Source organism: Talpa occidentalis, unplaced genomic scaffold (genome assembly GCF_014898055.3).
Source record: "Talpa occidentalis isolate TD23 unplaced genomic scaffold, MPIMG_talOcc4v2.1 talOcc4.15, whole genome shotgun sequence".
NCBI classification, from domain to species: domain Eukaryota; kingdom Metazoa; phylum Chordata; class Mammalia; order Eulipotyphla; family Talpidae; genus Talpa; species Talpa occidentalis.
This window is the reverse complement of record NW_023601543.1, coordinates 32,124,258-32,147,673: the sequence shown is the minus strand read 5'-3', so window position 1 is coordinate 32,147,673 and position 23,416 is coordinate 32,124,258. Positions and strand designations below refer to the sequence as shown.

Below are 23,416 nucleotides of genomic sequence, written 5' to 3'. Positions count from 1 at the left end.
ATCGGAGCGGGAGCCGGGTCGGGGGCGCCCGGGCAGGGCGGAGCAGGGCTGCGGTGGATCTGGGGGGTCGGGGCTTCGGGGGGATCGGGAGGGAGTGGGTGCCCGGGTGTTTGTGCCTTTGGTACCCGATTCTGGACTTGGGTCATGGGGCTCCGCGTCCTGGGCGCTGTCCCTTTCCACAGACACCCCCTTGATACCACAGTCTCCTGTCTGCGCCTAGGTCTGGCGCATTCTGACAGCCTGCAGGGTGCTACTGTAGAAGAGAGGCTTGAAGAAAAGAAAGAGTAAGAAAATGGTCAACATTTCTGGAGGTGTGTGGGGAAGGGGTGGCGGGTGGGCAGCAGCTCCTGATGGAGACCTGAATCAGGGTGGGGTGACTGCGACCAGAGCAGGTTAGGTGTCATATTATATTTCCACAAATGCCCCTCTCAGCCAGCTTTCTATTTCCTTCCCTTCCTCCTTTACTTCCACCCAAAATTTGGTGTAGTATAAGAGGAGTATTGGATGTCAGGGTAAAATGGAAGTTATAATTACTAGTATCACTGCACAACCTGTTTTCTAGAACATGCTCGCCCTTCCCCCAATTTATGCTGCGCAAGACAGAGGGATGTGGTACACCTAGTGGTGAATCCTCAGAATTGGAGACAGGAGTGTGACGTCAGGAGAGGAAATTATTATCTGGAATCTTTAAACAGAGAGCCTAAATTAAATGATAATATTCTACCAAAAGGTCCCTACATGTTAAAAAGAGATAACATGAGTATTCCTATCCTTTCTGTCATCTGTTCATCAAGCTCTCAGTTGGCAGCATTATTTCCTGGCTGTCTTACCTTTTCATCTCTTTGTCCATAGGCCTGCTTTAAGACTCCTCACTTCTGCAAGGAAGGAAAGGAAGAGAAGACTGGCTCAGCTCTCTGGAGGTTGGTGTGAAGAGGGGCAGTGCAGGGGGCAGCTGCAGGGTAAGAGCATGCCTGGTGTCTTTGATCCAGGTGGGTCAGGGCCTCCCCCACTTCTCCCAGCCCTGCCAGCTGTGCACGCTGCCTCCGCAGCCCATGTGCGTTTTCTCCAGGCGCTATTAGGAATATTGGGGTAGGTGTTGTTTGAGCTTGCTATGAGTGTGAGGAGGCAGTGTGTGAGCAGGGACTGGGAGGCAGGAAATGCTAGACACGTTGGACCCATAAATGGTAAGAGGTGATATTTGCGTCAGGAATCAGGATACCTGCTTTGCTATCTACTAGTAGTCAGATTTCATTTCCTCCCGTGTGTTTACTTGTCCCTAGGACGGGCTGCCCTCTGCTGTGTGCTTACTACCACCGGAACAAAGAAAGGAGGGGGAAATTGCACCCCATCAGTGCAGGTTGGTATGAGCGTGGGTAGACTTTTGGGTGTGGTAATGGAGGCAAACCCAGGTCCGAGGGTGATTAGGATCTAGTCTGGGGGCTTCTCAACCTCTGCTGTCATCTGCACACTTTCCCACCATCCCCACCCCTGTTATGTAGCCGGCTAGGCAGTGGGGCAGCTCTGGGGTTGCAAGGTGTGGACAAAATGAGGGTGACATACACACTTGCTAATAATGCCACTATTTCACCCAACATTCAAGTCCAGGCCCTGTGTGGGTTCCTGCAAGGGACCACCCGGAAGAGACTCAGAGCCCCATGTCGTTTTCTCCCTAGAGCCACTTCCAGCTGCAGCTCAGTTGATGTTGGACTTGCTGCTGACCCGCCCTCAACAGGTCTGCACCCATTCTGGAACCATCCATCCTCTCTGAGATTGCTTGTGCCTCATCTTCTCTCTGTATTGTTGGCTGAGTTTGGGCTTGAACAGGTGACTGACTGGCTGCTGAAGTGGTGATTGACTCAATTTCTTATTTCCAACTTGAATAATTGAGCAATCCGAAAGTGAAGAACAAAACTGTGATACATCTGTGGTAGAGACTGAGACTGGTATAGGGGTATCCTCTGTAATTTGAACCATGACTGGGGCGGAGATTGAGCCTGGTGCCCAGGCCAAAACTGAAAAGAAGCCTGGAGAAGAGGCAGGAGGTGGGGCTGAGAGAGAGAATGAGGCCCCAATGGTGGTCAGACCCAAGGTTCGGACCCAGGCTCAAGTAATGGCTGGGGCAAGGCCCAAAACTGAATCTAAGACTATGTCTGGGGCAAGGCCCAAAACTGAGGCCCAGGGAAAGACTGGAGCAAGGCCTAAAACTGAGGCCCAGGGAAAGACTGGAGCAAGGCCCAAAAGCGAGGCCCAGACAATGCCTGGGGCAAGACCTAAAACTGAATCCCAGGCAATGTCTGGGGCAAGACCCAAAACTGAGGCCCGGGCAGTAGGTGGAGCTCGTCCTAAGACTGATGGCAAACCAATGCCTGGGGCGAGGCCCAAGGATGAAGCTCAGGCTTGGGCCCAGACTGAGTTTGGGGCTGAAGCCATATCACAGACAGATGGTGATTCCCAGAACAATTCTGTAACCTGGCCACTGGTTAGTTCTGAGTCTGGGTCAATTGCCAAACCTATGGCCCTATCTGTGGATAGAGAACTGGTCAATGTGGATGCTGATACCTTTCCTGGCTCCCAGGTTCAGACAGTAATCCAGCCCTGGTTTGGTTCTGGGGAAGAAGCTAATATGGGGTCTTGGTGCTACCCCAGGTCTAGGACCAGAGAGGAGGCCTCTAATGAGTCTGGATTTTGGTCAGCAGATGAGGCCTCTACGATGTCTTCTTTCTGGGCTGGAGAAGAGGCTAGTATCAGGTCTTGGCCCAGGGAAGAGGCCAATACAAGGTCTCGGCATAGAGCTAAACATCAGCCTAACCCCAGATCCAGACCCAGATCCAAGCAAGATCCTTATGTTGACTCCTGGTCTGGATCTGAGGAAGAGTCTGGCAACCCATTCTGTTTCTGGACTGGAGAAAACACAAATAACTTGTTCAGGCCCAGAGTCAGGGATGAGGCAAATATCAGGCCCAAACTTAGGTCAAAGAGAGAGGACTTCTTTGAATCGGAGTCTGAGGATGAGTACTATAAGGAGTCCTGGTTTCTACCTGGAGAAGAGGCTAATAGTCGATTCAGGCCCAGAGATAAGGAAGCGCCTAATAATATCTTGAAGCCCAGGACCCAGAAGGATGTTAATAAAGGTGATAGGGTCAAACAAAAACCCAGGTTTGAGGAGGAAGTCATTATTGGGTCCTGGTTCTGGGCAGAGAAAGAGACCAGTATGGAGGCTGGGGCTTCAGCCCTCTGTGAATCCAGGCCAGACACTGAAGAGGGGGCCATTGGTGGGTCCTTGTTCTGGAATGAGGAAAATTCCAGTTTGGGGGCTGTGGCCAGAGAAGACACCCGGCCAGAGTCTGAAGAAGAGGCCATATTTGGTTCCTGGTTCTGGGACAGGGATGAGGCCTGCTTTGATCTAAATCCCAGTCCTGTGTACAAGGCTGGTCCCAGGTTCAGAGATTCAGCTGAGGAGGAAATTAATGCTTCATCTAGGCCACAAACCTGGGAAGAGGTCACTGTTGAATTCAAACCTGGTCCTTGTCATGGGGTTGGCTTTCCATCCCCAAACCCCTTTAGAATTCCCGAAGAAGCAGCATCTGTATACACTGAAGTGTTTGAGGAAAAACCCAAGAATGTGGAACCTACCCCAGAAGGGGAGGCGCAGGAATCTTTGCTTCCACCTGATCAGCCTGACCCTGAGTTCCCCTTTCAGTATGATCCATCCTACCGGTCAGTCACAGAAATTCGAGAGCATCTTAGGGCCAAGGAGAGCGCAGAGCCTGCCGATTGGTCCTGCAGCTGCATACAGTGTGAGCTTAAAATTGATTCTGCAGATTTTGAAGAACTCCTTGTATTAATGGACAAAATTCGCGATCCTTTTATTCATGAAATATCTAAAATTGCAATGGGTATGAGAAGTGCTTCTCAATTTACCCGAAATTTTATTCGCGATTCAGGTGTTGTCTCACTTATAGAAACCTTGCTCAATTATCCTGCCTCTAGAGAGAGAACAAGTTTTTTGGAAAACATGATAAACATGGCCCCACCTTATCCCAACCTAAACATGATTGAGACATTCATGTGTCAGGTGTGTGAGGAAACCCTTGCTCATAGTATGGGTTCTGCTGAGCAGCTGCTTGGATTAAGGATGCTGAGACACCTCACTACAACTACTGACTATCACTCACTGGTTGCCAATTTTATGTCTGGGTTTCTCTCCTTATTAACCACAGGCAACGCAACAACAAAGTTTCACGTTCTGAGTATGCTGTTGAATTTGTCTCAAAATGCTAAGGTGATAAAAAAGCTATTTAGTGCCAAAGCTCTATCAATATTTGTGGCTCTTTTTAACATACAAGAGAAAAATGATAATATTCAAATGGTTGTTAAAATGTTTCAGAATATCAGTAATATTATAAAAAGTGGAACAATGGCCTTAATTGATGAGGAGTTCAGTCTTGAGCCACTTACTTGTGCTTTCCATCAATTTGAAAAGTTAGCTGAAGAGCTACAAGTCCAAATAGACAGTCAAAATGATTCTGAGGCAGGACAACCAAGCTAATGTGATTAACTACCTGCCTCTGATCAGCCTTATGTTCCCAAAGAGCCCTGAGTAGTGCTTTGGTGTTCAGAGTCTGGTTTGATGTTGTAACTTACATTTTTAATGCTGATGTTAACTTTGTCCAATTCTTGTTTGAGCTGGATAAATTTGTGGATGCCAAATGAATATTGGAGCTGAAAACGTATTTGTTGATACTTGTCTTGCTGTCCAGATTGCAGTATTTTTTCGTATTGAGCTTCTAAAGAACTGAGTCGCTTGTGTAAGCTACCCTGCTATTCGTTGTTTAAACATATGGTTCTCTATTTGAGTCTGTGTTTTCAATAAAGTTCTATGTGAAAGTTGACAGAAGTCACCCTTCTTCAGTTTATGATCAAGGCTCAGTACATTGTGTGCACTGAAAACATTGATAATCAGTAGGACAAACATACCCTCATTGGAAAATCCCATTTCTGAAGCTTAAGAAGGAAGAGCATACTGTCAACAACTTTAGAAGAGAGACCCACTCAAATGGGTCACAAAACGATAAGATAAGACATTTGTTGTTAAACCGTTCTTGGAAGTGAGCGGCAGTGGTGTGAAGAGAAGTACGTAATTGGAAAATCTGCCCCAATAGCATGGATGTACCCTGTCTGTTTGGAATAGGTGAGAAAAGGTCAGTGAGGATGCAGTTGAAATGAGGTCAGTTTGGAGAGCTAAGTAAGCCAAATCTGCACATCTGCAACTCATAGTACAGGTGTTGCTTCACTGCCACCTGAAAAGAGAGAGAGGATAGCACACCAATTAAATATGAAGAGGGTTACCTTTGTGATCCTGCTCTGAGGAGAGTATTAAGGAAGTACCATGCAGCTATTAAAAAGGTGTATCGGGCCTCTCTGGTGGCGCAGGCAGTTGAACGCCACACTGTGAGGCTGTCTGCGGCCTCTGCAGCGCGTGTTCAATACCGGCAGGCCGGCGAGAATCCCACATGGCATGGCAGACCTCTCTTGTCTCGCCTTCTGCTCCCCTCAGCAGTGTATTTCGTCAGTCTGCCTGTTCTGTTCCCCGCTGTGTCTCTGGTGAATCCTCTCACCCTCCCGCACCTCTGGCCTGTACCCCGGTTCTTGTATAAATAAATAAATCTTTTTTAAAAAGGTGTATAAATTGGCTTGAGATGACACTGATGCTTTTATATTCAATGAAACAAGAAAGGGACACTCGTGGAAATTTAGACCCCATTTTTAAAATGTGTGTAGATAGACAATTTCTATGCAACTTAATGACTTTCTAAGAAACTGTATATCACTTTATCTGGAATAAAATGTGCTAAAATTTCTTTCAGAGACAGTCATTGCGGAGACATAAAAATGAATGACAGGTGTTTTTCTTTCAATATGCTCACATCTATTGCCACAAATTATAGGTGGACATGTTGGAAAGGATAATTATATAAAGGAATGTAAGTGTAAAAAGGAACTTTTAGAGATAAAATCATTTAGGAAAGTTGGAAAAAGTTGGAAAGGAATGAGACCTCAGAAAGACTAGCTTTTAAAATCACTACCTGAAATACTGTAATGTTATCCAGAAAGAACAATAAATCTAACCACTCGAATGTCTAGATTACACACACACACACACACACACACACACACACAAGCGCGTGCACGCGCTTCAAAGAAAATGTCACCATTGTCTCTTGATTGTATAGAGATGACTTTTTTTTTTTTATCTGACTACTCCATTCAAAAGATAACATTTCCTTTCACCGCGTCAACAAAGTTCTGTAGAATGGTGATGCTGCACAACATTATGAAGGTACTTAATGCTACTGAATTTTACACTATAAAATTGTGTCTTATGGTTTTTTTTTTTTGCCACAGTAAGTAAAAATATATACCTTAAGACAGAAGAATTGTAGAACTTAGGGGTCGAGTTAGTTTGGAAAGAGAATGCAGACTTATGGGAAACACGGCTTTTATTTTTGGAGATGGGGAATATGTTATTTCTGTTTTGTCAGGATGCTATTAAGTTTCAAAAAGGTAAAATGACTCGTGTGAATTAGCAGTCAACATGTGAAGGATATTTTCAACACAATGAACAGCTAAGATGAAAGAGTTGAAGGAGATAGTTGTGTATACAGTATACTTAATGTGATCATAAACAAAATATGGGTATATTAAATTTTGTACACAAATGTTAGGATAAAATTACTGGGTTATATACAAAACTGGTTAATATCTTAAGAACAATACATTGTAACCATTGATGTTATTTGTTCCACTGGACATAAATCATTTCCCTAATATTTGGAAAAAATACAAGTTCGCATCACTCTCTGAATTGAAAACTTGCTCTGTCAATAGGAAGTTAAGCCCAGCACTGCACTGAAAGAATATTCAGTAACCTATGTAGTTTTTACAGTTTTGTGTAATTGTCCTAATGTTAGGGGGAAAAAAGGATGTCCCAAAGCAAATTCCATATAGGCTTTGTGGACTCCACCCCCACCCCAGGTCAAAGCCAAAGACACTGGGAACTCCAAATCCGATTCATCACCACCAAAGGGAAGGTGGCTGGGACCTGAGGGTGGGGTTAAGCAGCCAGGTGGATACAAAAGGCAGACACGTGGGCTTTGGGGACTCTCTCCATTTTTGGGCTCTCCGCCAGCTCGCAGCGTCCGGCCAGCTCTGAGAGTGACTTTGGGTTTCCAGGTCGTCGGATCGGGTAGGACGCATTAAAGACTTTATTTCCCTATTTTCTCCCTGAGTTGTACATTTTCCTTATTTCTTTTTCTCTTGTAAATAAACCTTTTATTAACCCTTTTGTGTGTGTCTGTAGTATTCATAAGTCCCTTTAAAGCGCGCGGGTGAGGACCCACAGCCAGGAACCCGTTTAATATCGGGGTTGCTCTATAACACTAACACTGCAACATGCTGTTCCCAACTCCCCCCACCACAAGATTCTAGTAAGCAAAGTTTGTGGAAGTAGGGCAAAGTGGCCGTTTTACCTCCCTTCAAAAACCACTACTGTAACAGAGATCATCCCGATGCTGGGAAGTAGCTTTTGAACATATGATTTGCTTATCAATATTTTCCAAGACCCGCTATGTGTTTTCATATTTGAAATATTATATTTAACATTTAAACAGTAAATATCAATGTATATAATTTATAATATACATTACGGGCTATATAAGTGTATGGCTTGTTGTATATAAATTTATAATTTACATTTGCCATACGAACCAACTACGTAGAATATTAAAACTACTATATATCACTATATAGAACAGAGCAGCGGGAGGCCGCGGGCTGCGGGTGCTGCGGCGGGGCGGCCGCGGGGTCACGTGGACCTACGGCGGGTCACGTGACCCGCCGCTCGGGGCGGGCGCCGAGGTGTGTGGCCCCGCGCACGGACGGGCGGCGCCGGCACCTGGCGACCGGCCGGCTGCCCGGAGAGGAGCGGGGGGAGTTTGGGCGCGGGGATGCGCGGGGAGGCGAGGGGGGAGCGCCTGTCCCTGCCGCCCGCCCCGCAGTGCTCCTCTGCGGCGGCCAGAATTGCGGCGTTTGTTGCCGGAGGAGCCGTCCCTCGGCCAGCGGCGAGCTTGGCGCGGCTCTGTTGGGTCCCGGAGCTCGAGGGGCAGGGAGTCCGCCTGCGGGAGCACCGCGGAGAGAAGCGGCGGCGGCTGTTGCAGGAGGTGGGTGCGAGGCCGGGAAGCGGTGTCCCGGGGCGGTGGTAGCCGAGACTCCATCCTGGGGCAGGAAATGCCTGGAAGCCGCCCGCTCGTCCCGGTTTCCTCGCGCTCCCTCCTTCCTTCTGAACGACCCTTCCCCCACCCCAGACTCTCCTCCCGGCGCCGCAGGACTCGGCGCTGCTTTTGGGGCGGGGGGGATGGGGGCGGAGTGAGGTAGGGGACGTGGACGGAGTGGGGATTGCTGCCCAGGGATGCAAGCGAGGCCTGAACCCCGATCTGGCCAGCCTTAGGGAAGGGGGTGGGACCAGTGGATTTCTCACTGGCATAGCGCCAAGTTTCTTAACCTCCGGGAAGATGCCTGGATCTCCATCCAGGGAGGATCAGCCCTCCTTGTGAGTTTCTCAAAGGGCCTAGGTCCCATTGTTCTGCGACAGCTCCCTCCCTTCAAGGGACCTGAGAATCTCTGCTCCACCTCACTCTTCAGAGGAGAGTCATTCTGGAAACCACCTGCAGAAACTGCTTTATTGCTAATCTCATGTTCCCCTCTGCAGACTCTTCAGTCTTTCTGGTGTTTTGCTCTCCTCTCCTTACTGAGAATTTGTTCCTTTGGTCTCCTCTGAAGTAAAAACCTCATCACTCATACTGTCTTTTTGTATCTGCTCCCTTTCTGGATAAATGTCGTGGGTTATCTCATGTAATAAATATCAGGGCCTGCTCAGATGTCACTTCACCTAAACTATTGCTGCCTGGTGATAAAAATAGAATGGATTTGTCATCTCTCTAGTCATGAATGAAATAATGTATCTTCTTACAGCACAGCTGGACTTAGCACATGGCAACCATCCTTCCCACACCCACTTTCAAAAGAGCAACCTTCAGTGGAATCTCTTCTATGAAATACTAACAGCTTCCCTATGGAGGGTTTCAAGGGCCTGTGCCTGTCCATACAATTCCACCCTTCCATCTCCTGACACATTTTTCCAAGAAAGAGCCAGGACTACAATGAGATGAGGACTCGGTTTAAGAAGGCATTCCCTTTCAAGTATCTTAGGCTAGTCAAGCCTGCCTCCACTTTGCCTGCACTCACACCACACTGGACAACCTGCTGTTTCCCAACCCAGCTATACTGTGTACTTGAATACTTCTTTTTTTTAAAATATTATTTATACAAGAACTGGGGTACAGGCCAGAGGCACGGGAGGGTGAGAGTATTCACCAGAGACAGAGCAGGGAGCAGAACAGGCAGGCGGACCGAAAACACTGCTGAGGGGAGCAGCAGGCACGGCAGTCTGCCACGCCATCTGGTTATCTCCGTAGCTGGCAGGGAATCGAACCCACATTGCAGAGGCTGTGGACAGCTTCACAGCGCTGCGCTCAACCCGCTGTGCCTCCTGGGAGGCCCCTTTGAATACTTTACCTTTCTGCATACTGTTCCCTCAACCTTCATGGTGCTTACAACCCTTTCTATGCCTTTGGGAACCATATTCATGCTTTTCGGTTCAGTTCAAATGCTTGGGCCAGTTTGCTATCTTTCTGATTCCCCTGTCTTTACTCTTTGTCCCTTGGTAGGAAGTAATTCCTCTGTTGTGTATACTTACTCAGTACTTTTTTTGCCCCTACGTTAGCATTTATTTCTTTTTAAAGTGTACTGGAGTCATTTTTTTATTAATAAGAACTATTGTTGAGGGACGGTTATCACAGAGGAAGAAATTTGGGCTCTGGAAGTGTGAATCAAACTTCAGTCTGACCAAAACACCTTATCTTTTACTACTTGTAGTAGTAATTATTATTAATGTTGAGATTTATTAAGTACTCTGTATGTACCAAATACTCTTCCCAGGGTTCTCGATGTAGAACTTATTTAATCGTCACAGCTAACATATGGTAGTTACTGTTGTTGTCTCCATCCTAAGTGTGAAGAAGGTGTGGCATAGAGGGTGAGTAACTTGGCCAACCTCACTAAGTGGGTTAGAAGAGCTGAGCTTCAAAACTTTGTAGTTTGAATCTAGAGCTGGCGTACATCATCACTGATGCACATTTTATTCCTCTGGTGCTAATTATCACTAAAAGCTGCCATCATCACCGTCACTAACTTCATCATCAGAGTTTCTGTTCCTTACACTTTGTAGCAGAGTACTTTATTCTTTATAAAGAAACTTAAACCTAGAGTGTTGTTAGCCTCTGACCCATATCTCCTTCCCCCTGTGTATTAGCCTACTCCAGCTTTTCCTTCCCAATTTAATAATCCCTCATTTTTCCTACTCTCCTACTGTATCCTCTAGCGCCCGCTCCACTGTTATGACAAAATCCCAGCACTGTATAACTCCCAGATACCTACCGCTTTTTATACCCACGTTAGGGAAAATTAACCCAATTCCAATCGTTGATACTATGAATTTATCTTTCTCACCCTCAGTACTATCCCCCAAAATGAAAGTAGATAACTTCTGTTGTTTTTACATTATGGCTATTTCACTAGGGTGTACTTTCATGTAATAATTCTCTGAGTTGCCACTGAGCTTATCTATGAGATCAGTTATTGTAATGTACCTCTGAACCCCCTAGATAAGTCATGGTTTGGGTTTTCTGCCTGAAGCTTTCCTTTTCATTCTGGAGCCAAAGCCAACCACAGTTGTCAGCTCTCTAGCAATCCATGAAGCAAGGTGATCAGCATCCACACATTTCCTTTAACATGGAAACATCCATGTGTTCTGCATCTGGTTTTAAGAGGCAGGTACTCACTGATAAGCAGAAGTCAGGAACTCGTTGAAGAGTTGTTCTGTGCCTGAGCATACATATCATTCTTTTCCATTCTTTTTCTGCCATTCACAAATACCACCTTCTGTGCTAAGGCTGGTAGTGTTATGGCTGCAACTATTCTAGGAATCACGCAACTTTCTAAGAAAGAAAAGGCGTCCATTTTTTCAATGACCTTATGTGTGAGGACGCTTTCCTCAGAATTCCTTGTGTAGTCTCAATGTCTCATTGAGCAGAATTAGATCACAACCCCTTCCTGATGCAAAAAGTACCTAGACCAAGCAGGCTCACCTTGGATGTGGGAATAGCCTCCCTGTGATACCAGACTATAAGAGGAAGGAGAGATACTTCTATAAAAATGGTATTGTTTTAGTAAGGAGTTATGATAAGCAACAGAGTATACAAAGCACTGAGGTTACAGTGAAAAAGAGCATGGTGGTGATGGCATAGCAATTATGACCTCTAAAAGCCACCGGGGAGTTTCCATCTGACCTCTCCTACTTTCCCCATAATATGATGACATCACAATTTTAAAAGAACTACGAAGACCTGACATATGCAGGCCTTGCGGATTATCAGATAGTTTCCTCATTTAGTATACATAGAAATCCTGCAAAATAGTTATTACCAGCCCCTTTGAAGGATGAATTAACCCAGATATAAATGCATTTTGTACCATTTCCAAGGTGACACAAATAATTAGTGGCAAAGGCTATTCAGACTTCAGACTGCCTGGCTCTGAGGTGTGGCTGAGTACCAGACTAGAGCCTGGAGGAGAGAGTCCAGTGCTCTAAAACTGCTCACCGTTAGCTGGCAACTGTGGGTAGCAGTGGTGGTGCTGGTGGGGGTCAAAGAAATGACTTTTGTCTCCTAGAGTTAAGTCATACTTACACAGACCTCACCATGAAGAATTTAGAGTCAGAAGTTTGAATTCTAATCTGTACTTCAGGTTAAGAATTTGGGGGCTGAGATGCCAGATTTAGGGAGCCACATAAATTTTCTGTACCTGGGAGGGGAAAAGTTAGTGTTTAACTAAGTTCTCAGTGGTAATTTTATTCCCATACCTGAAATTTAGCTGAAAAAAGAGGACAAAAGCTATGTTTACTGGTCTTTAGCTCTACTCCATTACCATGCATAGGCCAAACTTCCAGTTCAAATTCAGACATGGAAAGAGCGTGGAAGCCATTGCTCCTGTACTTACAACCAGAAATAAAGATAAACAATAGCATATTGGACCCATCAAAAACTGTAGTCACAGGACAAATGACCATCCCAGAACCTAGAGAAAAGACAAATCTGGAGAATCGCAGTCTGTCTCATCTTACATAGAGCAGAAACTGCAACAAAAACAGGTAAGAATACTTACATGGTAATTTTGATGAATTGCTGGAGACTAAGTGAAATAGTATGCAAGTGAGAAACCCCACTGGGACCTGAAACCTTGGAAGTTTTGAGTTTTACTCCAAGAACCATAGCAGGTTCTTACAGTGAGGAGCCCAGAAATATCCCCTCTTGGCTCAGGCAGTGGGGAAAGTATACTCTTGTGAAATACACACAGAGTCTTCTCCATAACAAAGACCTACTCTCTAGTGGAAAATACTTTTCAGAGCCTTATTCCAGCTGAGGGAAAGGCATTCCTTCTCTCCATCCCACTCTGGCCTTCCACATAAGGGGGAGAAGCTGAGAAACATTAATGACAGTCACAGACTAGGGATACAGGCCCTTCAAAGACTGGAGTTTAGTCATAAGATTACAGAACACTTTTTCTCCACATATTATCACCATGCTAGCAAGTCTCCAGTGTAGCTAAAATTGTTGCAAGACACAAACATTCTCCATGAGAAGTAATTATGGAAGCCCAAAGTTAAGAGGGGAGACAAAAATAACATGAGAGGAATTTGAACACTCTGACACCTATAACCTACAAACATTAAGCACAGCCCAAATGATAATCATCTTAACATAAAACCTCTCACTAAAGGTTTATTTACCCAACACATCAACCAGCTTTTAACATATAAGGCATGCTAAAAGGCAAAAAGCACAGTTTTAGGATAAAAAGTAAGCATCAGAACCAGACTCAGAAATAATGAAGATTTTGGGGTTTTCAGGGCATTTAACTTAAGTATGACTAATATGTCATTGGCTCTAATGGATAAAATAGACAACATAGAGGAACAAAAATACAGAATCAAAAGTAAATACTAGAAATAAAAAATACTGTAACAGAAGATTGAAGAATGCCCTTGATGGGTTCGTAGGTAAAGTGGACATAGCTGAGGAAAGAGTCAGCCAGCTTGAAGATAAATAGAAACTTCCAAACTAAAATGCAAAAAGAATGAACTGTGGAACAATTCCAGAAGGTGCAACAGCATAGTTGAAATACCAGAAGGAAAAGAATGAATCTGGGGCAGAAGAAATATTTAAGTAATAGGCTGAGAATTGTCCAAAATTAATGAGACACCAGACTACAGATACAGGAAATTCAAAGAATACCGAGCTGGATAAATAAAAATGAAAACCACACCTAGGCATATGGTGCAAATTATAAAAATCAAACACAAGGAGAAAACACTGCAAGAAACCAAAGGTGGGATGGATGGGATGACTACAAAAGGACAAGGACAAGAATTAAAGTGTATTTCTCACCAGAAACCATACAAAGAAGAAGCATTAATATTTAAAATATTAAAAAAAGAAAAAAAGACCAACCTAGATTTCTGTGATCATTGAAATCCTTCAAACATGGAGAAATCTTTTGTCAGACAAAACAAGAACTGAAAATACTCATCACATGCAGACCTGCCCTGTAAGAAATGTTAACAAAAGTTCTATAAAGAAAAGGAACAATAGTTAAACAATATTTAAAGCAAACAATTATGTAAAAAAATAAATAATTGAAAAAAAAGGAACAATAGGTTCCTTTTTACAATTACATAAGGAAAGGGAGAGTGTGAGAGCAGGAATAAATGAAGACATAATTCTAGTACTCATCATCCTTGTCCATCTCAGTGTGTTAACAAATATTCTCACAAGTGATACCAAGGTATGGTTTGACCAAGCCAAAAAGGAATTTTTACTCATTCTGAAACCAGTATTTTTTAATATAGTCCACCAAAAGCACTCAAGGATCTTGCCTATAAAATCTGATGTATTTTTATAAGTAAAATGTGAAGAATAAGCCATCAGAATTCTCATACTTGTTTAGAACAAAACCACATAGGCCTAAATCAATTATGCTAATCATATAAATATGTTCTCATTGTAAAACAGTCACACAATATGGGGCTTATTTAGAAAAAAAAAAGGGTAAGTTATTCTTTACTGCACACACTCCATTCTCAGAGATAATCCCTTAGTGGTTTGGTGTGGACACATGCTTTTTATTTAGATATTTATATACATCTATGTACATACACTAACAAAGCATACTTTTTCCAGAGAAAGAATTATGTATTCTATAATTTGCTTTTCCTTCCACTTAACATATCTGGAATTATTTCTACATTGTTATAGCTAGGATAAAATAATGCTGTATATAAAAATATATGTACCATAGTGTAATCTTTTCCTATTGACTGACATTTACTTTATTTACAATTAAGCTATTATGAGCAATGTTGTATTTAAGGAAACCTCCTTGTTTGTATATACCCACAGTCTTATATTAGTGAAAGAAACTCATCAGAATTTGTAGGCTCAATGTTTTTCAGAGTTAAGAGACTATACTATAGTTTTAATACTGTTACCCTTTAAGGATAGTAAAACAAATGTTAAGAATCATTAAAATGATTCATCAAAAAGTGGAGTGAGAAGTAGCTGAAACTCCTATTTCTCTTGCAAATCAAATGTATTAGTGTGTCAAATTGAGGGGTTTCTCCAAAGGGGTACTTCCCTCTTGTTTCCTTTTCTCCCCTGGAAAACTAGAGAGCACATCTTCTGTGTAGTACACTCTGGGCTAAGTCCTGGGGTTATAGACATCAAAGACCTATATGTGGCATTGATCTGCAACCAATAGAGGGTACCATGGAATTCTTGCCCCTCAATGGCACCTCACTTCTTTCAGGTATTCACTAGTTTGTCTTCTATGTGTAGAACTGAGGGACAGGCTGAAAAAAGGGTCCTGTCCTCCCTGGAACTGACAGTCTTAACCCAAAATCTCTCCTCCCACTGCTTGAAAGGAAAAATCAAAAATTTTATGTATACACATTCATTGGGCAGGATATAGCTGGTGACAGAAAAGGAGAAATAGTAGGTAGGCGCTGCTTAAGGAAGTGCCTGGGCAGTGTCCCCTTATTTTAAAGCAATGCAAGAGGAGCCGCCCTCCCTGATTGCTGCCTGGGACTTGGCTTTGGGGTGACAGAGGGAGGACTGTATGATCTGGTGCCGGTTCTGAGGGAAAGGCCCTGTTTCTGGGCCCCTGCGGGGACCAGGCAATGGCAAAGCTTGCCACCCTTCAGAAAAGGCAAAAACAGTGTGGCCGCTACAGTGGCTCTTGGCACAGAGCAGAGGTCGGTTTCCTGGGCTTGGGGTCTAGGTTGGCCTTCCTTTGGAAGAGGGGGAGTGGTGAGGCCTTCAGGGGAGACCTGGCCACCTTCATCCCCTGGGTGGCCCCAGGAAGCCATGCAAGAATTGGGAGGGGCAGCCCAGAAGCTCAGGGGTATGTGGCCTTCAGTGGGCCCTCCCCTGCAGCCTGGGCCCTGTGTCCTGAGGGCCCCTCCCCCATGAGCATCCAGAAACGCAGGGGAAAGGGGTGCCCAGGGAGCCAAGGGAGGTGGGCAGACCGAGGGCAGTGAGCAGTCTGGGGGCTCAGGGCCACACTGAGGGGCTCCCTGGTATCCATCCGCTGCTCTTCCCCCCACCCCGCAGCCGCTCCCGTCCCGACGCGGGTCCCACCGGGCTGGGGGCGCCCTGGCTGGCAGCGCCAGCAGAGTAAGGGTGAGGGGCGGGCCGGGGTCGCCGCGGGGCGCGGGCGCGTGTCCCCGCCCCTCGGGAGGGGCCAGGTGGGTGTGGGAGGGGGCGTCGAGCCGTGGGCGCCCGGCGTATCCCTCCGCCCCCCTTCCCGACACCCTCGCCGCGCGGTTGCTGCGGCAGCCTGCGCAGCCCCTGCCCAGTGCGCGGCCGCGGCGCGGAGGGGGCGCCTGTGCCAGTGCGAGCGCGGCGAGCGGCGCGGCGGCAGCGAGGCGCGGGCGGAGAGGGGGACCGACGGCCCGGGCGCCGAGCGGCCCAGGCGAGTGGGGCGTCGCGGGGGTGGCGGGCGGCCCCGCCGTGGGCCGTCTGAGCGGCGCGTGGCGCTTTGGCAGACGGACCCGGAGGCGGCGGTGGGAAGCGGTGCCCGCGGGAGGTGCGCGGCGCCGGGGTCCCCTGGCGAGGAGGCGGCGGCGGCCGGCGCGGGTCTGGCTCGGGGCCCCGAGGCTCCCTCGGGCGACCTGACCGGGAGCGGCGTGCGCCGCTGCGCAGCCCGCTGTCCAGGCCCGGGCGCCCGCCCTCGACGGCGTCGGTGCGGGCCGGGGCCCCGGGGGTGGCTGCTGCTGGAGAAAAGGTTCATCGGAGCGGGAGCCGGGTCGGGGGCGCCCGGGCAGGGCGGAGCAGGGCTGCGGTGGATCTGGGGGGTCGGGCTTCGGGGGGATCGGGAGGGAGTGGGTGCCCGGGTGTTTGTGGGGGCTCCGCGTCCTGGGCGCTGTCCCTTTCCACAGACACCCCCTTGATACCACAGTCTCCTGTCTGGGCCTACGTCTGGCGCATTTGGCAAAAAGCGACCTGTGCAATTGTAGATTAGGAAGACTCCAGAAAGAATTATTTACCTCCCTATTAAAACGGGGTTGTTTCATTGCCTTTCATATTTAGATTTTGCACCCAACTTAATGCAAGCAGAAGACAGACTGAGACATGTATCTACTTTTACACTATGAGTCCATGTAAAAGGGGGTGGGTGGTGTTTATCCACCTTTCTCACTAAGATTGTCAATATCTCAGCCCACTATACTTTGAGGTGTGGGAGTGGTGGTTCAACATATAGAAAAGAAAGCTTTTTGAATGATCTACTTAAAATGCATGAAATTAGTCTGCGCCTCAAATTGCTGCTTCTGGAAACCCAAGCCCCATCCACCCCTCACAGCCCCTGGTGCAGAAGCAGTCAACGCAGTTTTCATAGACTTCCTTATGGTGGGTACCTGAAGAAAGAACTGTGGCAGCAGAACACATTTATTTAATTTCGAGGGGGTATTAAGACCTGTGTTCTGGGTATCTGTTCATTAACCCGATATATTTTTACCATTGTCAACATATTTTCTTGGTATTTTGCTGAATGCTCCTTCCTTTCTCTGTAGGGTGTAACTTTTCCAGCTAGAGGGCTATTTGCTCGGAAGGATAACATCTCTGAAGGACCCCTGCTGTGTAGGCAGACTGGCACGGCGGTGAATGAGGTAAGATCTATGTATGAGAAGAGGGAGAAGAGCAGGGACATGCGAAGATGGTATTAAAATAATAGTCCCCATTATCTTCCCTACCTGCTTTCTAAATAGTTGGCTGTGTCGTACTTCCCACTCTTGGGTCTCATACTTCTGTTCAGGGAAAGAAGTATAGCATTTCCTGGGGAAATGACTGACTTCAGAGTTGGGAGGAGGTATAATTAGACAAGGTACAGGTCTTAGGAAATTGGGTAGGAAATCATTAGGGAAGAAGAGACAGGTGGGAGCCATTTAACATGGCCTTAAATAAACGAAAGTATGTTATAACCCTTGTCATGGGGCATTGGGCCATCTTAATCACTTCCGTTTTCTCTCTTCTGCCTTTTTGTCTATCCATAGGCTTGTTTCTTTATAAGTTCCTGTTGAAATCTAAGTGTCGCTGTTCACTACAAAAACTGTTGGAATTCTAGGTGAGTATGAGCATGAATGGTTGATTGGGGGTGGGGATTGGCTGTTGGCAGGTGGGTGAGGCCAGATCATCTCTTGGAGCCTTTGTCTTCCAACTCTCCGACACCTCTTCCCTCTCATATGTGTATAGGAAATGGAGGTGGGGTAAGCCAGGATTGTTCCTGTAGGGTAATTGATTGATACTGGGGCAGAAGTGAGGGAAGCCATGAGGAGAACCAAGAAAACCAGAAGTGTGCTCTACCCAGAATTATGTATCTGAAAAGGCAGGTATTGGGTCTGGAGATAATAGTGTATAGCTAGCTACCAAATAATCAAAATTTCAATTTTACCTATATTTTTGTTTATAGATTCTGCCTGTGAGTTGGCTATAGGACTGATCAACACTGACAAGAAGGAAGGAGGAGAAAGTTGCACCCAATCAGTGCAGGTTGGTGTGAGACCTACTTGAATAGACATGTGGAGTGTAGTGATGTGTGCCAAAGGGACCTGGTGCTACTTAGCTTCTTCCACTCTCAGCAAGCTTTCCCATCACCGCTTCTCCTATGTGATCCAGAGAAAGGAATAGGGTAATAAATGCACAGGACTTTGTTGGGCATTAGCGGGAATGTGGGAGGGATTAAAAGAGGTGATGGTATTTTCTATTTCACTCCTACCACACAGTCCAATTCTGTTTTTGCATGCTCTTCTGTGTGATTGTCTGTATAGAGAAGCACAGTTGGAAAAGACTCAAATCCCATTTCCTTCCTCCACTTCAGGTCCATTTCTAGGTGGCTGTGGTGACCTTGGAGTGGCAGAAGGTCATCACCTTCAACAGGTCTGCACTCAGAAGCCATCGTCTTCTCTCAGCCTGGGTGCTTCTGCCCTCTGTGTCACTGACAGAGGCAAGTGTTTGGAAAGGGGTCTGTGTGACTGCTGAACTGACAGTCGACTCTCTGCTCTTGTTACCAAGTTTATCTCTGACAAAGAAAAGGGTGTTAAGACATTGATCAAGACCAAGACTGTACGGTACTATCTGTATAACTGGGTTTCTACCATGGCTGGGTCTAAGAATGGGCGTAGAAACAAGGCCAAAAATGGCAAAAGGTCTGGTGCACAAGCTGAAGGAGAGAAGGCAGCCACTGGTGTAGTTAAATCTGGAGGCAAGAACCGGGCTAAATCAACAGCCAAGTCAGGATCTCAGCCAAAGGCAGGGGCAGAGATGAAGGCAGTATCTAAGAACAGGGTTGTTACTGAGAAGAAGAAAGGGGGCCCAGCAGATACCAGTCCCAAATCTGAGGACGAGGCTACTAAAATGTCCCGGTTTTGCTCTGTGCCTGAGACCCATACTGAGTCCAGGTCCACACGTAAAGAAAAGACTGGTATTGATGCCTGGTTCTGGGCTGGGGAAGACACAAGTGTTGGTTCCTGGTTCTGGAATGGAGAAGAGGCGGGTAATCGGTCCAGTGTTAAGAATGAAGGTAAAGCTAAGGATACTGGTCCCCTGTCCTGTGCTGAGAAGTCGGAACCTGTGGTGGGGGCCAGCTACAAGGCTAAGCCAGGAGCGGAGGAGGAAGAAGAGGAGAATGTTATTGGTAACTGGTTTTGGGATGGAGATGAAACTAGTTTTGATCCTAATCCTAAACCTGTGAGCAGGATAATTAAGCCCCAGCCTGTCGATGAAATTAATGAGAAAAATAGGCCTAAAGACTGGTCTGAGGTAACAATCTGGCCTAAAGCTCCTGCTGTAACTCCAGCAGTGTTAGGATTTAGGTCCCAGATCCCATCTGAGATAAAGCCACCTTCTTATATTGTCCTGGCCTCAGCTGAGGAAAATCCTCATTCTTTGCCTGTAGCAGGAGCAGCAGCAGCAGCAGCAGCACCATCAACATCAACATCAGCGCCAACACCAGCACCAATACCATGCTCTTCTAGGAGCGCTCCCTCTGGTGCTCAGTCTGTCCCTGAGCACCCATTTGGTTCTGACCCTTGCATCCAGACCATAGAGGAGATCAGACGCCAAATCAGGATCAGGGAGGTGAATGGGATTAAGCCATTTGCTTGCCCTTGCAAAATGGAATGCTACATGAATTCAGAGGAATTTGAAAAACTTGTTACCTTACTTAAGTCAACTACTGATCCTCTCATTCATAAAATAGCTCAAATTGCAATGGGCATCATTAATGTCCATCCATTTGCCCAAGAGTTCATTAATGAGGTGGGAGTAGTGACACTTATTGAAAGCTTGCTCAGTTTTCCTTCCTCTGAAATGAGAAAAAAGGCTGTGATTACTCTCAATCCCCCTTCTGGAGATGAAAGACAGCGCAAAGTTGAATTACATGTTAAGCATATGTGTAAGGAAACCATGTCTTTTCCCTTGAACTCACCAGGACAGCAGTCTGGATTAAAGATTCTAGGGCAACTGAGTACTAATTCTAACCATCACCACATTGTTGCCAATTATTTCTCAGAACTTTTCAATTTGCTATCCCAGGGAAATCGTAAAACCAGAAATCTTGTTTTGAAAGTACTTTTGAATATGTCAGAAAATCCGGCTGCAGCCAGAGATATGATCAATACAGAGGCATTAGCAGCATTAAAACTTATCTTTAACCAGAAGGAGGCAAAGGCCAATCTTGTTAGTGCTGTGGCCATATTTATTAACATAAAGGAGCATATCAGAAAGGGCTCAATTGTAGTGGTTGATCACTTGAGTTATAATACGCTCATGGCCATCTTCCGGGAAGTTAAAGTGATTATTGAAACAATGTAAAATGAGCCAGAAATAAGAGAGAACACTTGGATCAATCTCCGAACTCCAGTAAGGTGTCTGTTCCAAAAGCGCTTTGCATAATGTTTTGATTATTACAGTGTGCACATTACAAATTACACCTTTAACACAATATTACCTGTGACAGTTCCTAGGTTTAAATTAGATAATTTTGGAGCTATCAAATGAATATTACATTGTGAGGTGAATGTATTTGTTCACTTTTTACCTTGTGTAGGTTTAGAAGCATTTTAATATTTTACTTTGGAAGATAGTGAACCAGTTCATCAAAAGTAAGCTAACTTGTTCATTAGTACTTGCTTAGATGTTTTGTGGCTTCAAATGGCATAAAAAGAAAATACCCTTGAGCATATATATATATATATTTAATCTAGCTGCAGAAATAAAGCATATGTACACAAAAAGATGACTAATAATGCTTAGATGTATACCTACACACTCACTGCCAGTGGTTCACTCTACATGAAAGAGGCAGACATTGCTGTGTTTAATGAAAAAGGGATTACTGTTTTCCCCCTATTCCACCTGCATCGGTCAACTCATTCTACAACACAACAATGGCCCTGAATCTTAGATAAAATGTATTTCTTATTTTCTTTTGCCACTACATTGATAGCTTAAATTGTGTGGCTATTTTATTTATGTCAGTCTTTTCAAGGAAGAGAAATGTAGTATGTTTATGGAGGAATCGTTTCCTGAGTACCTGCTCTGATGTCACACACTATTGGCACTGTATTTTGCATGTTTTTTTTTTTTTTTCTCTCACAATGATCCTGAGTTAGGTACTGGCATCTTTTTTTAAATTATGACTTGTACTGGGTGCCTCTAGTGAGAACTAGGTAAGTTAAATATTTTCCCGAAATTCACACAGCAAGCAGATGGCATAGCTGTTTTGCCTGACACCAGAACCCACTCTTGAACGTTCCTTCAAGGCTCAGTTTGATTTTAATGATTCTGTTTTGCTGTAGATAATGTCCCTGCTAGGACTTGCAATTCTTAACTTCCTCCAAATGCACATGTCCATTACGTATTTGCTGACTGGGACTTGGGAAAAATCTGGGATGAGTATATGGATTTGATCTGGCAGTATCTGAGAAAGAGTAGGCGCCCCAAACTGTTGACTGAGTGAGAAAGATTTGGAATCATTAGCAAGTGAAACTCACTAATATAGCTTGCCTACCTTTTTCAATCCCAGTGTACTTTTTTTTGGTCAAAGAACTAGAATCATTCTATACATTGTTTCATACAGTACATTTTAAAAGACAATGGCTTTCTCCTTACAAAATCATACCTTGATTTTTTTGACTAATATTTATTCTCCTGTGTCATATGAAAGTCTAAAGGGCTCTACCTTTTACTAGTAGGCTAGCCCACTTTGTGCATTTGTACCAGCTCAAACTGTGCAAGATAAACTAATGGGAGAAATTTAGACCTAGAACTGCAGCTTCATCAACACAGTACAGGAGAATTAGGAGAGAAGCTGCTGCCTCAGACTCTGTGATGGTGATTCTTGGAAGTCCGCTCCATACAGAAAGCATTGCCAGCACTTTAGGGCAATGGCTGTGTTCTCTAAGACTCATGGTAGGAATTACAACACCTGGTCTGAACTGAAGAGAATGTCTAAGTGTGAAAATGCTTTGAGATTTTTAAGAAGTTAAACAAGATCATACCGTAAATATGCGTTGTAACTTGCTTTTCCCCCAGTAACTGTATATTGTGAACATCTTTCTATGTCAATAAATTGGCTTCTACAACATATTTTGAATCACTTACTGCTTTTTCTGGGTTAAAATTTGGTGTATAGTGTCATAATCTTGAAAATGTGCACAGATTTATTACTTTGCAACAATAGGACGATAGTGTTGCAACTTAACTTTTCATCTTTACTCTTACCTTCCCAATTTAGTATTACATGGATCTGCTACACATTTTTTATTTAATAGCTTTATTGAGGTATAATTGATGTACATTAAAGTACATATTTGATAAGTTTTGACATGTATACATACACACATGAAGCTATCACCATAATTAAGAGAGTGAACATATCTATCACCCCCAAAAGTTTCTTCATTGCTCCTTTATAGTCCTGCCCTTCCATTTCTCCCTGTCTTCCCACCCCAGACAACTAAAGATTGGATTTCTGACAACATAGAATCATTTTCTTCTGTAATTTTATGTAAATGGAATCATACAGGATGTACTTTTTTTGGGTGGTGGGTGTCTGTCTTCTTTCAGCAAAATTGAGGTTCATCCTTTTTATTATGTGTATCAATAGTTCTTTGCATTTTATCCAAGTAGTATTCCACTATATATATAGGATTACCACGGTTTCATTTGGGTTATTCCCAGATTTGGACTATATGAATACACTTTGCATTTCTCTTGCATAAGTATCTAGGAATGGGATGGTTGGATCATATACACTAATACACTAATATTTTCTAAAGTGGTTACATTCCCATGTCTTTAATAATACTTGGTATGGTTGTTCTTTTTAATTTTAGCCATATCTCATTGTAGTTCTAATTTACGTTTCTCTGATGACGAATGATGTTAAACATCTTTCCATATGTATATTTGCCATCCATATTTCTCAGGTGATGTATAAATATTTTGGCCCCACCTTTTAATTTTTGTTCATTTATTTTTGAAATAAACAACTTCAAAGTATGTTTGTATAGAGCAGATTAGCCTCTCTATTTTTATTTTTAATTTTTTTTTTAATATTAAATTTTATTTTTATATTCCCCCATACAATTGCAAACGCCCCATTCTGACCCCAATCCTTCCCCTCC

At 44.7% G+C, this 23,416-nt stretch overlaps 2 protein-coding genes across 5 annotated transcripts in view; both read left to right on the top strand.

Moving 5' to 3' along the window:
- Positions 1-5,780, top strand: part of GPRASP2 (G protein-coupled receptor associated sorting protein 2) — a 28,015-nt gene extending 22,235 nt beyond the window's left edge. Inside the window, exons 1-4 of one of the 4 annotated variants that reach the window (XM_037512170.2) lie at positions 221-284; positions 853-920; positions 1,281-1,357; positions 1,674-5,780. In XM_037512170.2, coding sequence (XP_037368067.2) covers positions 1,973-4,549 — 2,577 coding nt within the window. In that variant the 5' untranslated portion in view covers positions 221-284; positions 853-920; positions 1,281-1,357; positions 1,674-1,972 and the 3' untranslated portion in view covers positions 4,550-5,780. The other 3 variants (XM_054695632.1, XM_054695633.1, XM_054695634.1) reach the window with 3 other exon arrangements.
- A 2,273-nt stretch (positions 5,781-8,053) lies between these two features.
- On the top strand, positions 8,054-22,396 carry GPRASP3 (G protein-coupled receptor associated sorting protein family member 3). The gene is made up of 5 exons (XM_037512169.2): positions 8,054-8,219; positions 17,303-17,398; positions 17,783-17,853; positions 18,199-18,278; positions 18,607-22,396. Exon 5 carries the CDS (start codon positions 18,885-18,887, stop codon positions 20,598-20,600), a length of 1,716 nt encoding a protein of 571 aa, XP_037368066.1. The 5' UTR covers positions 8,054-8,219; positions 17,303-17,398; positions 17,783-17,853; positions 18,199-18,278; positions 18,607-18,884; the 3' UTR covers positions 20,601-22,396.
- Positions 22,397-23,416: the final 1,020 nt, after the last annotated feature.

What these genes read in the sequence shown, in the direction of transcription:
- GPRASP3 (XM_037512169.2), top strand. Translation starts at nt 18,885, where the DNA reads ATGGCTGGGTCTAAGAATGGGCGTAGAAACAAGGCCAAAAATGGCAAA.